Source organism: Ornithodoros turicata, chromosome 2, assembly GCF_037126465.1.
Source record: "Ornithodoros turicata isolate Travis chromosome 2, ASM3712646v1, whole genome shotgun sequence".
Lineage (NCBI taxonomy): Eukaryota > Metazoa > Arthropoda > Arachnida > Ixodida > Argasidae > Ornithodoros > Ornithodoros turicata.
In genome coordinates this window covers 108,106,551-108,121,731 of record NC_088202.1, presented here as the reverse complement: position 1 = coordinate 108,121,731, position 15,181 = coordinate 108,106,551, and the positions used below count along the sequence as shown (strand labels likewise).

At 46.5% G+C, this 15,181-nt stretch overlaps 1 protein-coding gene and 1 non-coding gene across 2 annotated transcripts in view; one reads left to right on the top strand and one right to left on the bottom strand.

Moving 5' to 3' along the window:
* Nucleotides 1-13,299, bottom strand: part of LOC135385934 (anaphase-promoting complex subunit 2-like) — a 29,439-nt gene extending 16,140 nt beyond the window's left edge. Inside the window, exons 1-7 of the mRNA XM_064615564.1 lie at nucleotides 13,116-13,299; nucleotides 12,828-13,013; nucleotides 12,206-12,443; nucleotides 11,063-11,168; nucleotides 9,915-10,047; nucleotides 8,710-8,799; nucleotides 7,780-7,972 (exon numbers count right to left, since the gene is read on the bottom strand). Of these exons, the coding sequence (XP_064471634.1) occupies nucleotides 7,780-7,972; nucleotides 8,710-8,799; nucleotides 9,915-10,047; nucleotides 11,063-11,168; nucleotides 12,206-12,443; nucleotides 12,828-13,013; nucleotides 13,116-13,196 (1,027 nt within the window). The 5' untranslated portion in view covers nucleotides 13,197-13,299. The remainder of the gene's footprint in view (nucleotides 1-7,779; nucleotides 7,973-8,709; nucleotides 8,800-9,914; nucleotides 10,048-11,062; nucleotides 11,169-12,205; nucleotides 12,444-12,827; nucleotides 13,014-13,115) is intronic.
* Nucleotides 13,300-14,479: 1,180 nt separating this feature from the next.
* On the top strand, nucleotides 14,480-14,552 carry Trnag-gcc (transfer RNA glycine (anticodon GCC)). Its single transcript has one exon. It is a non-coding gene; the product is annotated as a tRNA-Gly (tRNA).
* The last annotated feature ends 629 nt before the right edge of the window (nucleotides 14,553-15,181 follow it).

Genomic DNA, 15,181 nt, shown 5'->3' with positions numbered 1-15,181 from the left:
AACCTTAAACCCGGATTCAAACCTGTATCACCTACTAGTCTCGGTGTGGAAAGAAAGGGATCATCCTAACTGAGCCACGTGAACTGGTAATGTCAGATATACCACAAGATGTTCTTTGCTCCACCAACCATACAGGAGAGCACTCAAAGATTGAGTTTTTGAGAAAATGTTATTATTAAAGCTAAATAGCCAGTAATGCATCTATTGTTTCATAGAACAGGCACTGTAAATTGTGAAATGAATGTTGTGTACACCCTGGGCTTTAAAAAAAGTTGTATTTATTTATTACCATAACATATTATAGTAGAGTATTTGTATTAGTATTATAATGCATGTTTTTGTGAAGTATTATGTATTAGTACAGTCAGACCTCGATATAACGAAACTCAAGGGAACTGACGATTTTTTTCATTATACCGAATATTACGTTGCACCGAAATTCGATAAAATCATGACGTACTCGGACACAAATTGCGGGAAAACATCATACTGAATGTAGAATTAATTAAAAAGAGTGAAAGAGACAGCTGAAATACGCACCACACTTTATTTTGATCGGAAGTAGTCTGTCATCTTCGTCTGGCGTGTACTGAACGGGCAAGGGGTGACATATCATTCCTGTACTAATATCGCCTTGACGGCCTTTTCCAAGTCATCACGCACAAACACAAAATGCTGCAAAACATAGGTGGCGCTGACGACCTGTTGAGGCGTTGGCACCGCGTCCACGGACTGATCGTCATCATCGTGGCTGCCAGCATTTGTTTTCCTCCATGACAGAGACTTCCCTTAACCTTCAACATTTTGTTTGGCATCATTTGAAAAAACAGACCCGTCTCTCCTCAGCGTTGTAAAGATCAGCGGGGTGGTACCTGGCCTGGATGTCAGGGGCATGAGTCGCGACCAACGTGCTGGCTTCTTCTTTGTCGACAGAGGAGCTCTCGCCGCTCAGCACCTTCCCCACAATGCTGTGACGCAGGCACAAATCTAGGGGGGGGGGGGGGGGGGGTCCAGGGGTCTGAACCCCCCTCAATTCCAGACTTGAACATAGGGTTCAGTGGACCAATCTCAGCATGCACGTGGTACTTGTCCATAGCGGACCGCCTCAGGAAAATCCTAGATCCACCCCTGCTGTGACGGTCCTTGAATTTTTGCAGCCAACCGCTGCTTGCTTCAAAATCATTGACGTCCAGAAGGCAGGCGAAGTCCCTCATTTTTTACTGCAGTATTGCTCCACTCAGCGGAACATCCTTCACCCTCATGTCGATGAACCCCGTGAAGAGAGCTTTTTCTACTTCCTTGTACGGTGACGTCTTCAACCTTTTCCGGCCTGCGCTCATACCGGAGTCCTTCGCTTTCACGATGTTTTGTTTGCTTTTCAAGATTTTGACAGTGTGCTTAGGGACATGCCATGCTCCTTAGCTCCGTTGATCTTCTTTCTCCCTGAAGAGACTGTGTTGATCATTGCAGCTTCCTCTTCCAGCGACGGCACTTTTCTTTTTTTTGCGTCGCAATCCATGCTGGGCTTGGTAGGCAGAAAGAACACTCGCTGAGAGTTGCCGGGCACAAAACTACGCCGTATGATGGGACGTGCTGCTAAGTGAAACCTCGGAGTGCATGTGCTCTCCGCAACTGGGTGGTTCTGCGTGCACGCTCTCGCTCCCTCTCCCAGTTTTTTTTCTCCTGAAGTCCAATGACCCCGCCCTTGAGGAGTAGGTGCTTCAAGGTGCGTGAATCTCGTTTTCGACAAAAAAGTGTCTTCTGAGCGACCTTTTTTTCTCGCTGTAACGAGATTCCAGGTTAAAATCATTTCGTTGCAACGAGAGCTGAAATACATTGTTTCCTATGGCAGTATGAGTTGAGGCAGGGGAACAGTTTACTTTAACACTTTACTTAAAGAGTACATATGGCTCGTGCTTAATACCTCGAGGCCGAGACGCTAACTGATTCTCTCCTCGGCCGTCCGGAAACCTGAGAGCGCGCTAAGAGCGACCACAGGTGTTCAAAATACCGGATGCCTGTCGGCTCGCGTTATCTGATCCTTGCGTGCCGCTTCTGTGTGCGTCTGTGTGAGCTATTTGGCTGAGTCCGTCGGGTTGTATAATCTCACATCCCACCGGTGCTTAAGAAGACCAAGTCTCTTGGTCGAGACACAAAGTGCAAAATGCTGCACGAAAGTCTAATAAAGTTCATAGTCCTGAAGATGAGATGGGCATCTCCTGGAGCGTTGAGGGCGGTGCTCGCTGCTCGAATGAGAAGGCATTGAAGCAGCCTGAGTGTCTTCAAGATCTGCCGGTTGTGTGTCGTGGTTGGGCTCTGGAATGGCGACTGGCGAGACTGGGGGGTTGTAGGTCTTGATCTGTGACACATGCACCGTTCGTGGCTGGTTCAAGAGTCGTGACCCATAACTTGACACACGAAGAGCTTTGAAGGTTCCTGGGGTCAGCTGTTCCACCAAACGGTACACACCGTTAAAACGAGGTGACAGTTTTCCATGTGGCATGGGTACTTGGCGTTTGACCCACACAAGGTCACCAACACTGAAGTTGTGAGGCCGGTGGCTGCGGTCATAGATTTCTTGCCGTGAAGCCTGGGCTGCTTCGGAATTAGCGGCTGCTTCGGACCGTTGCGTCGCAACATCCAGTATGCGTTCAGTAAAGTCCGATTGCTTAATGGGGCGATGGAGCTGCAGAGGTATCTTAGGCACATAGCCAAACAACAGCTGAAATGGAGTGAAGCTCGTGCTTGAGTTCACTGAGGTGTTGATAGCGAAGGCAGCTTCGTGAAGTTTCTTGGGCCAGGATAGGGGTTCTAGAGCGCAGATTTTGCGTAAGACCGAGAGGAGAGTCCCATTGCTTCTTTCGACAAGGCCATTACCTTCTGGCCAATATGCTGTGGAGTAGTGAAGCTCTACACAGTGGAGTCGCATGAAACGCTTGAACTCTGTCGACTCAAAGGCTGAGCCGTGGTCAGAGAGGCAGTGGTCTGGTGTACCATAGGTATAAAATACCTGATGCAAGTGCTTTATAACGTCTTGTGCTGAAGTGGAGTTAACTGCAGCTGGTGCAATGAAGCGAGTTGCAAAGTCAATGACGTTTAAAATGTACTTAGTAGACAAGCTGGGCGGCATGGTGACGTGGTCAATGGCAATGCTTGAGAAAGGAACGTCAGACGTGGGCATCCTGCCAAGGTGACCGACATTGCGTGATGTCGGGCGATTGTACTGCTGACAGGTTTGGCACGATGACACATAACTTTCGACTGATTGTTCCATGTTTGGCCACCAGTAGCGGGCTTGCACCTTTTGGAGTGTTCGCTGTGTACCGAAATGTCCTGCAGAGTCATGCAGCGCTTGAAAAATGGCAGGGCGTAGGGCTGCTGGGGCGACAATGACATATACGCCTTGCGAAGTGCGACGGTACAAAATGTTGTCTATGACGCTGAACTCTGATGATTCTTCTTCATTGGAAAGGTCCAGAAGAATTGCGTGGCATTCAGGATCTTCCGGTTGCATTGTAGAGAGGGACTGAGAGGACTGTGTGGCAGCACATGACAAACGAGACAAGTGGTCTGCCACGACGTTCTGCCGACCTGGGCGGTGCTGAACTGAAAAGTCAAACTCAACCAGATCCATTATCATAGAAGTGAATCTGCGAGAAGGCTTTACGCTTTTTGTCAGGCATGCTACCGTCCAATTGTCTGTTATGAGGATGAATTTTCGGCCAAGGAGATAATGCCGAAACTTTGCTGTAATGGCCCAGTGCACGGCTATACATTCCCACACGTTGCTGTGTAGTTTGCACTCGTCTGGCGTGAGGGCGCGGCTGGCATAGCTGATAACAACTTCTTTGTTGTGGTGTACCTGCGAAAGCACTGCACCTATGGCAGAGCCTGATGCATCCGTGGTAACTGTTGTAGGGGCGTTGGCATCAAAATGGGCAAGAAGTGGAGGCTCCGTGAGGGCCCTGCGTATCGTTTGGAATGCCTCTTCACACTCGGGGCTCCAGTAGAATATCTTGGACTTAATAAGGGCCTGCAGGGGTGCTGCAATTTTAGCGAAGTCCTTGATGAAGCGACGGTAGAAGCTGGCAGTTTGAACCCACGAGAGAACTTGCTTCTGAGTGCGAGGAGTTGGGATACGACTCATAGCAGAGGCTTTGTCTGGGTCTGGACGATGGCCTTCGCTTGATATGACGAAGCCAAGAAACTTAATGGACTGGAGACCAAAGCGGCACTTGTCCAGAGAGACTTTTAGTCCACTGTCTTGGAGAAGCTGGAGGCCTTCTTGGAGAATGCAGGAAAATGTGCTAAAAGACTGAGCGTAGATGAGGACATCATCGAGGTATACACGGATACCAGATTTGTCCGGGCGAGGCGCAAGATCATGGAAAACTGTTTGCATGATGCGCTGGAAAGTGGACGGCGCATTCTTCAAACCGAATGGCATTCGTGTCCACATGTATGTGCCATGATGAGTAATAAATGCTGTCTTTTCGTAGTCCTGGGGGCGAAGGCTGACTTGCCAATATGCACATTTCAAGTCCACTGTTGCGAAATATGCGCAATTTGCAACGTCTTGGATAATGTCTTCTATGATGGGCAAGGGGTGCACGACAGAGATTGTACGCTCGTTTAACGGCGCGTAATTCACGCAAAGCCGTTTTTTGTCTCCACGTGACACTACAACGACGGGAAAGGCCCATGGTCCCGAGGCGGGAAGTATGATGCCTTGGTTCAAGAGCTTCTTTATCTGGTTTTCAATGAACTGTCTGTCTTCCGTCGTATATCTGTACGGGCTGCGGCTATATGGCAAGGCATTGGGCAAGAGGTCGATGCGATGCTGCGTACCCGCGAAGTGACCAAGGTCGTCTTCATGGCGTGCGAATACATCCACATGTTTAGCCAAAATATCCGTTATGGTTGACAGCTGGCTGGTCGATAACTGATCTCCTATGTGTGCTGCTGGAAGATCTGGATGAACTGGAAGGAGCAGAGTGCCAGCTGAGGGCGTAGCGTTGGCATTATGTGTAGGCAATGGCGGAGCTTCCTGAGCCAGAGTCCGCCACAGTGGCTGGTCTGGTGAAGGCAAGGGGTCTTTTTGTAGGCAGTCTGGTGACGCCACTTGCACTTGTGCAGCGAAATTTGAGTGCGTCAGAATGACGGCATTAGCCATTTGTGGAGCTAGCTTCTGAGCTACGGTGACTATCACACCAGAGGCCGCGTGCTGGAGCTGGACTGGCCTAGGGGGTTCGAAGATGAGACGGGCATGTGCGGATTCGAACCAATCTTCACCAATGATGAAGGGAAGAACATTATGTTCCAAAACGGCAGCTTCGACGATACCCGTAACAGTACCGATCGCTATCTTCAGCAAGGCTGTGCCTGCTGGGAGTACTGTGCTACCTCCAACGACAGCGAGTGGCGGCATAGTCCAAGGATTGAGCATGTGACCAGGGACTAGAGATTTCGAGATCAGGGTGATCTTTGATCCTGAATCTGGGAAGGCTTCACATTCTCCTATTCCCGTGACACTGGCAGTAAAAAATGGGCATTGCAATTGTGATCCCTCTAAGGCCATCGGAGTGCTGTGCGAAGAGGGTTGTGACGTTGTTGGCGGGCTTGGGGTGCTTACTGACGAAGGCGGCGAAGAGCGGCTGCTGCGGCACTTTGACGCTAGATGACCAAGCTTTTTACACTTGTAACATACTGCTTGTGACAGGTCTTGACCACTGCGAAAAGCTGGTGCACCGTACTGGGCTGAAATAGCTTGGTACCTGGCTTCCTGCTGGTCTGCTGGCAAGTCCGCTATGCGAGGACGAGAAGGTGCTGATGCAACTGCTGACGGTTGGGAAACTGAGGCTTGTGTTGATGGTTCCGATGGCTTAGTTGTCCGAGGCGACTGTGTGGCAGGCTTCTGTTGTGCAGATGTCGACGATGAGGGACTTGCGTTGTTTTGCTCATAAGCACATTTGTCGAGACTGCAACAGGTCGTGATAAAGCCTTTGACCGTTTGTGGCCTGTTGGCTGCTAGGGCTGCGGAGATGTGTTGCTCACGTATACCTTGAAGCAAGTAGTCAATTTTTTGCGCGTCACTGAGAGTGACAGGACAGCGTTCAATGACCCGTAGCTTCGCAAAAGCGTATTGATGGAGAGACTGACCATGTTCCTGAGTCACTTTCATGACTTGGTTTTGCCACTCGATCAGGGTCAAGTCCGGAGAAAACGTTTCTTGAAGAGCTGCGCTCCATGTTGTCCAAGTGTCACACTGGCTTCCAAACGCGAGGTGCCAATTACGAGCAGCGCCTTTGAGCTTGCTTGCGGCAATCAGGCGGGTCGTAGCGTCCTCCCAACACGCAAGTTGCTGGACACGGCGAACATCCTCCAACCACATTTTAACATTTTGCTTCCGTGAGTCTTCGAACTGTGGTATGGATGATGACAGATCCGGCAGCGTAGTTAGTGTTGTCGTCGGGCGTGGCATATGCTGAAGCAAAGCTGACAGGTTTTGTAGCGTGGCGGGGTCCAATTGTACCGCGGGGGCACCTGTGCTGGTTGAAGACGTCTGTTCGAGAGGCGGAGACGCTTCACGTTGCGCATTAATATTTGTCATCAAACGTTGCACGAGTTCATCCTTCGGACCGGCACTGTCCAACTGCCGTGCTTCCAGTTCTTCTCTGAGAAGTTCTACACTGAAGCGCGACATTGTAGCAGCGTCTAACTGTTCCCAAACAATACCTTGCATGGCGTTGAAACGGCGGGGCTTGGCGTGTAGATCAAATGCTTGGCAAGGCGATGATAAGGCTTCAAAAGGGCTTGCTGTTGTGGCTGAATGCCTGGCTAAGGCTCATGGTCGACTGCGCCAAATATGAGTTGAGGCAGGGGAACAGTTTACTTTAACACTTTACTTAAAGAGTACATATGGCTCGTGCTTAATACCTCGAGGCCGAGACGCTAACTGATTCTCTCCTCGGCCGTCCGGAAACCTGAGAGCGCGCTAAGAGCGACCACAGGTGTTCAAAATACCGGATGCCTGTCGGCTCGCGTTATCTGATCCTTGCGTGCCGCTTCTGTGTGCGTCTGTGTGAGCTATTTGGCTGAGTCCGTCGGGTTGTATAATCTCACAGCAGCATGACTGGGGAATGTAAATTCTCTCGTTCCATCGAGAATTTCGTTGTATCCAGGGATCGGAACCGGAAATGAACCCAAACCGAAAACCGAAAAAACGAACCCAGACCGAACCAGAAGAATTTTTTTGCTTGTTCTGAACCGAACCGGAACTGAACCAAAAAAAATTCATACGGTTACCAGTTCGGGAATCGGTTCAGAGGTGAAATAATTGTACTACTGACTGACCTTTTTTTGACTCACCTGAAACAGTTATCTCACACCTTTCTCAACTGGATACGGGGAGCGTAAGCTCGCTTTCATGTAGCAAAATTACTGCCCATGAACCGGTTAATCCGGGACCTAAAAAGTAACGGTTCCAATCCCTGGAAATGTCCCGACCACTGACCGATTTTTTTTGTCTGTGTGTGTGGTTCTCTGCGAGCCGAACCCAAACCGAACCGATATACCTGAACCGAACCAATATGCCTGAACCCGAACCGGACCGAAAAAAATACCGGTTCCGATCCCTGGTTATATCAAGTTTCATTGTAGCGAGGTTTGAGTGCTACAAAAAAAATAGTATTACTGCCCATTCCCGCTATGTACCATATCACACAACTAAACCTCAGAAGACAGCTTGGTAGATGCTGTGTAGATATAAGAGTATATTACCAGGATGGAGTAGCCGCCTCTGCATGGCACTCTTCAAGGAGTGAATAACCTTTGGCTTGAGGTTTGTTTTCTCTAGGCACTCTTTGAGATCCTCAAGGGCAGCCTGAGATTCTGGAAACTCTATGATGATATTGAAAAGCTGGTCCATGCGTACATTTACGTAGGTATCATACAAGAAGTGACTCAGATGGTCCTGTTACAAAAGAAAAAAGTGTATTGGAAACTGACATTATAACCTGTTAATGATCAACTACGCTGGAATGAGAGGTTTGGTGCTACTATTATCAACAAAGCAGCCACATAAATACAAACAACAGAACTGTATTGTGTTGCTGTGTTGTGCTGTACTGTAATTTCACGCGTATTAGCCGCGGCTTATGCGCAATTCTTTTCCCTCATGGGCACCCTTATCTAATGATTATTTTTCCCTGGCATTTTCCTCATGCGCCAGTTTTAACGAAAGGTTTCACACTGTCTCTGGAACAGCACCACCCTGCCATTGCATGAAGAATGCGTAACAGGGATGTGTCCAACTTCGAGTAAACTGACATTCCTGGTGCCTTCCCCCCAAGCTGCTTTAACAAAAGTGGTGACAGTGATTCATGTCTTCTGGAAGGTCACCCGTCGATCCATGAAAAGCACACAACAAGGGCACAACCCCATCTTGGTAGAACACTAGAACTGACCTCCTTTGTTGTACACCATGGCAACCCCAGAGTATGGACCACAGGGTTTATGCCCTTCTCTGTGGTCTCCTTTGTCGCACAAATCAGTCGTGCCATATTGCCCGCGGCTTATCTGCCCGAAAAAGTTCCAAAACGTTCGGAAAAACAGGTCCTGCGGTGCGGCTTATGCGCATGAAATTACGGTATGTGCTTGTTTGGCTGCTTTGCTAATCATGGATGTCATCATTGTAGCATGACAACTCACTTTAAGAGACGACATCGTTGGGGAAGCTTCGTAGTCAGCTTTGGTTTTATACAGGAGCTGAAACCATTCCAGGACTGTTCGGTTCAGCCACTAAGAGAAAAGAGAGTCGTAGCAAAAAAGCCTGCAAATCCTTTTAAAAGAGCTTCAACTCATCAATTATAGTACAAGGATTCAAAAATGAGTAGAAGCTAGCACAAACGTATTTCAATGCCTGCCACAAACCAGAAGAAGCACAGGAAAGCCTAAGCCATAGATGAAAAATGCTAGTATAGGAACAGGGAAGTTCAAGTGGATGCGATGTAGGTTCATATTCATATCTAGGGTATCTTGTTGGCATTTCTCACATGAAGACTTATAACAGCATCACGTTTTGCAAAGTACAGTATACTTTAATCTGTGGTAGAAATACATATATGAACAGTCTTGGGAAGGTGTACCAGAACCAGAGATGTAGAGCACACTCCTCATTTTGCAGCTGTATGTAGCAAATGTTCAGATTTTTCAAATTCTGAAGCGAATAATTGTTTGTGTATTCGATTCGATTTCTGCATAGAATATTTTTCATTTTTACTTTATGGGAAATGAGAGCCAAGTACAAAAGGGATTAGAACCTCTTACGAGGAACCTGGTCTTCCAGCAGTTGTCACAGCAGTCTTTTTAAATGAAAAATAAAATAAAAGTATGACATCGGTATATTTTGTTAACAAATCAAAACGAAGTCTCTTCCAAACTGAACATACTCACGGGTAATGCACCCGTATGCCTGAAAACGCCATGAGAAAAGGTATACAGAAAAGTGAGTGCTGCTTCATGCACATATCGCATAGTTCCATAAGTCCATATGTATGCTGTCCATATTTCACTTCGTACGTGTCTGTTCCTTTCGGCTTGGGACACATATTAACCCCCACTCCTTCCTGCTGTCCTCTTCCCCATTTGTCCACATCTATAGCAGCTCCTAACCACAGCAGTTTCGCAGCATGCACACGGAGTTTAAAAAAAGAAAACCTAGTGGTTATGCACTAGCAATGAGGCATACAAGGCTGTTGTAGAACTAAGTCCAACAGACGTTGATGTTGATGATGCTGATGTTGGCAAAAACAACAAACGTACTTGCATCAATATAGACTAAATTGAAGTTTTCTTAACAAGAATGTAATCCTGAACTGCTAATAGTGGTATAGTACACAGCTTCAAGGGGGTACCTCTTCTAGTGTGTGTAGGTATCTGTTCTCAAAGTTGCCTTTACAAGTACTCTGCAAATGCTGCTCGATGAACTTGTATGCCACTGTAGAGGCTGCATCTTGGCTCACCCCATCCATTAGGTTAAGAGTGCAGCTGAAAGAGAAAATATTTCTTCATTGTATTAGTAGCACACATTTTCATACCCACAAAATCAGCATTATTGAAGTAGTAGAATCTGCATCAGGGGCAAGATAGAAATATGTGGTAGAAACCGTAACTTGGTGCATTTTCAAAGTGGGCAGAACCACCACAACTGCAAAGAATAGGATGACCTATCATCTCAGTGAGAACAAAGAAAGTAACACGCATGGTAGAGGACCAAGTACGGCAGTGTTACATATTATGGTACGCGTTTTACCAGATTTATGTGTACCTTAGACCTCAGGGGAAAGATGACTTGGCTTCCCTTGGAGATGGGACTTCACTTTGATTTTGATGACAGAGCTACACATGTCTGCAGAACATTGGGGCTACCCAAACCAAGGGGAAAACCAGGGTTCGGAAAAACCCGTTTTTTTTTAAAAAAGCCCGCCCCAGTGGGTTTTTTCGGGTGGGTTTTTCGGGTGCTGGGATTTTTTTTTTTTTTCCGAACTGCTGCATATGACACGCAACAGCCGTCCTCCGCCTATTTTTCATGTTTCTGGAAGAAATAATTGTTTGCCGCTGTAGAATTTACGGTAAAGTAACCTCCAAAGCAGTCGTCCCTTTTCTTTCTTTTCTTTTTTTTCCTTCGTTTCTGTATTTCACCCGCGTGTGGGCTTTATTGGGTTTTTCAGCCCTGGTGGACCCAAAAAAACCCGGGTGGGTTTTTAAAACTGGGTCCATTCGGCGAACCCTGGGAAAAACACACTTCATTTGGATATAAGATGCTATATTCTGATCAATGATCCACATAAACAATGTAGGTTGAAGTGACTCAGTGGTAAACATTCACTGGTATGGTTGTAATATGGGTGCATCTCTGCCACATATGCAAAATGTGAAATGCAAAGAGCATGAAGGGCATTGAAAATAATATCAACTAGAATGTCGAAGAAGTGGACACAGCACTTCGGATAAAATGTGCGCAGAGCTCAAAGATATGGCGAGCCAAGAAATTACAACTTACAGTTTTATGTTGATCTGTCTGAATTTTTCAATGAAAGTAGTACATTTGCAGTATTCCACCTCTTCACATCCCACACACTCAAGAGTTTCTTCAGAGTCTTCTTCCCCTAAATTTGATTAACGCATGTATCAATACGGTGTGTGCAATTGCGCGATACAGCACAGAGTGTGTTCAGATAAAGTATACCCATAATGCTCTACATGCAGAGATATAGGCATACTTTATATGCACACACCCCAGTACATACTCTAAATATTGCAGTAGCATGAAACACAGCAATGCAATCTGCTTGTAATGCTGAGGCCCTATCAGGGACATTCCTAGGATTTTCATCTCTGGCAGGGGGGGTGACGTCTATATCTGCTGCTTTTGGGGTGTATTTGGCCCTTCAGGCCGATATATATATATTTTTTTTGTGGTGGTGGTGGTGGGGGGGGGGGCAGGGAATCTTTGGGGGTACAAGGAAAATTCCCGAGCACCATGACAGTGGAGGCACTGTTTCCCAGCACCCCACCTACAAAATACTTGCAAAAAGGCCAAAGAAGTTCGGAAAGCTTGCAGACACAAGCGTCACACTCCCCTATGAAATTCCAACACCCTCCCAAGATGGAAATCCTGCAAAAACCCCAGCACAAGACTTGCATGGGTATCTCATAAAAGTGTGACGTCATAGTTATTTAGTCAATACCAATGTATGAAACTTAGTGCAATAGCAATGCAGTTTGGCAATAATAACACAAAGCCGTGTTTACCTGCAAATCAGTTAAAGACCTGTAATAGAACGCAAGTAATATAAACCTAATTTACATGAAATCAGTATGACTTGAAATTTTGAATACAATAGAAGGCATTTACATGACTCCTTTTATAAATATCCATGTTGTAACCTCTGTTCAGACATGCGCCTTTTGCTTGAATCTACCTTTGCCGGATCGCTGCATTTTCCACTTTTTGACAAGCACTACTTAGCCACAGGTGCCTCGACTCATTTTACCGTCCTTATTTCGTACAGTCTCAATTTTGCGTTGGTTCCTCTAGTTATCCTAAGCTTCGTCTGCTCTCATAGATGTATCTTCCTCATGGCGTGTACCGTTACACATCCACTGTTGGCATTATGCAATCCCATTCCCTCATTACACTCACCAGACACTTTATGAAATGCACGAAATGCCGAGGTGTAGAACCTTAGAAGCACTTGGTTGAAGTGAGGTGGTACTGATGAGAACAGGACAGCCCTTAATTTGTCGTGTACTAAACCAGGGCTGACGACACTTGAAGTATCTTGTGAAGCATGCCTCTGAGTCGACTGAATCAAAAGAGCTTTTGCTTTGTATGCTTCCACTTCATTGACCAGGTATGTAACAGCATTTTCGAATGAATCCTGTGAGAAGCAAATGCAATAAAAGGTGTCATATTGAAGTGATGAAGGACTTGTAGGCAAGATTGAAGTCATGTACCTGAAGTTGGTGGAACAATGTTTTGCGCTTCTGAGCAACAAAGAGGTCCCCGTGTGGGAAACTCGCGAAACAACATCAATGTCAGTAGCACTTCGTCGAAGCTAAAGATAAGAGCAAAGGACGAAGCAGGATACAGAAAGCAAGATCGTGAGTATGCTACCGCGGTCGAAACTACAGAACCGCGTCTGTTTGATTTTATATTTAAAGTTCAATTTGATTTTTCTTAGGGGTGAAAGGAAAAACAAAAAGCCAGTAAGACTTGAAACGGCTGCGTCATCATGCAGTAGAAAGCTCAATTTTCTGTTCACCTGAATCTGATGTACCGTCAATCCATCCGCGTCAGTAATGTGTGACCAAAATGTTGGTACAATTCTATGCCTCAAATCATGTTGGTATTTCCTCAGAAACCACGGGCACAGGATTTGTGCTGCTCCACGTTGGTGCAATAGCTGCAGAGCTTCACATATGTCCGTTTTGTTTGACTCAATGGTTGCCTGAGAATGTTATGACCATTTAGTAACATAATGCCAAACATAAATGGTACATCACAGCATGTCGCTCAACAGTGCGATCGACACTGTCAACACACCACTTACAGTCTCATTTGGTGAGGAAACATACGCTTCAATTAACTTCCAGGCCTCTGAAAGCTGTATATTGCTCATAGCTTTTGCCATGTGCAACGTGCAATAATATAATTAAGGATATATAGTCAAACTAAACCTATAACATGTAAGTGCACAAAAACAAGCGCTTTCGAACGCGCGCTGCCATTTTGCTGAGAAGGGTGCATGGTTGCCAACCCGCTGGTGCGGAAAATAGTCGTCCGGGTGCCGAAGTAGCGTCATGCCGTCATGCAACGCGACGTTTCTTTTTTGGGGACACGACATGGCGCAAGTGAAAGTGAAATGTAGAAACAAATAATGCAGCAAAATGCGGACACGCAAAAAGAAAATTCTTACTGACTGGATGATTTCGAAACATCTACTTGCAACACACTAAATGACTACAAAATAACTACGAAGTACAAAAAAAATAATTTGGAGAATCCTAGAACGTTCGACTAGGCCCGTTGGTATTGCATAATTCGCCTGACAGACGTGGCTCAAGACGGTCGATGCGCACTGAAGACCTGCATGGTGCATGTCATCATGTCATGGAGGAAGGAAACGCAGGAGCGGCCGTTTCGAACAGATTTCCGTGGGACTCCTCTGGCGGTCGCTCCTGTCAAAACCGCCATTACTTCCAGTCAACCACGTGACCCTTTCTAAAGTTTCGAGTTAGCAACGCTTTGTTGCTCGCGCTGCTTCCTATGCTTTTCCGAAGTTATTTACTCTTAAAATGTGAGCACCATTGCGGGAACAACGTTTTGTTAACGTGTACTAACCGCGGTTGCGGCTGCCGTTCAACAGAAATCAGCTCTGTTACGGGAATAACGTTTCGTTCGTAAGTACGCGTACTTGACTGGTTGTTTCGTACTCATGTCTGTGAGAGTCATCTTGAATCGTTCCTTTACAAACTGGCGCTGGCCCTGGGCTACGGCTGCAGATTCATTTGATTTCCTCAATTGTTGTACAAGTTTGATTACTGGCATGCTTTACCACTTCAGCAACAAACACACAAAACGTGGCCACGTCGCTGCCACGAATGATGTTTCTGGTCCTGCGTGCTTGTCCTGCAGACGTGACCGGTCTTGTAGTAGAAGGGCAAACCGAGAGTGAACTCCTGAACACCCACAAGTAAAACTGTACGCGCGGCGTTCATCAACTCAACTGAACATGAGTTCTTTCAACTCAGAACATCAGTTCTTTCATGTTCAACAGTTGCCGCCTGCGTCGATCCCGTCGTATGAATGTGTGTATGACTGAGCAAAAATGTAAGAGTGAAAGGAGGATGAGTGAGAGAGAGTGGCTGGTTTGTCCCTTCAGATGACGCACCCTGGAAGTCGCTGAATAGGCGTGTTAGCTTAGCTCAATTGGTAGAGCCCTGGACCGCCAATCCAGAAGATGTGGGTTCGAGTCCTACAGCTAGCTAACCTTTCAGTGACTTTCATCTTTCATCGTTAATTTCTTAGGCAAATTGAGGCTTTGTATGTGTTTGTCCCTTCTATGTCGTTCCAGCCTCAGAACATCAGTTCTTTCATGTTCAACAGTTGCCGCCTGCGTCGATCCCGTCATATGAATGTGTGTATGACTGAGCAAAAATGTAAGAGTGAAAGGAGGATGAGTGAGAGAGAGTGGCTGGTTTGTCCCTTCAGATGACGCACCCTGGAAGTCGCTGAATAGGCGTGTTAGCTTAGCTCAATTGGTAGAGCCCTGGACCGGCAATCCAGAAGATGTGAGTTCAAGTCCTACAGCTAGCTAACCTTTTCAGTGACTTTCATCTTTCAGAGATAATCTGTTTCTCGCGAGTGCAGTAAGCATTTCATTGAGAAGGGGCACGGTTTGTGTATTCCGGAACACGAGGTTTTGCAAACAGCAGCGATACTGCGAGGAGACGACACAGAGACGCGGATACAGAGAGAAAGGCCAACAGATGGCACAGATCACCTCCCAGGCACGGGACTCCGACATCATAACCTTTAATAGGTTAAACCGAACTTCTCAAAAATTGCTGTTGTTCTTCGAAAAAAAAAAAGTATAGAGGTAATTAGTAACCTGTC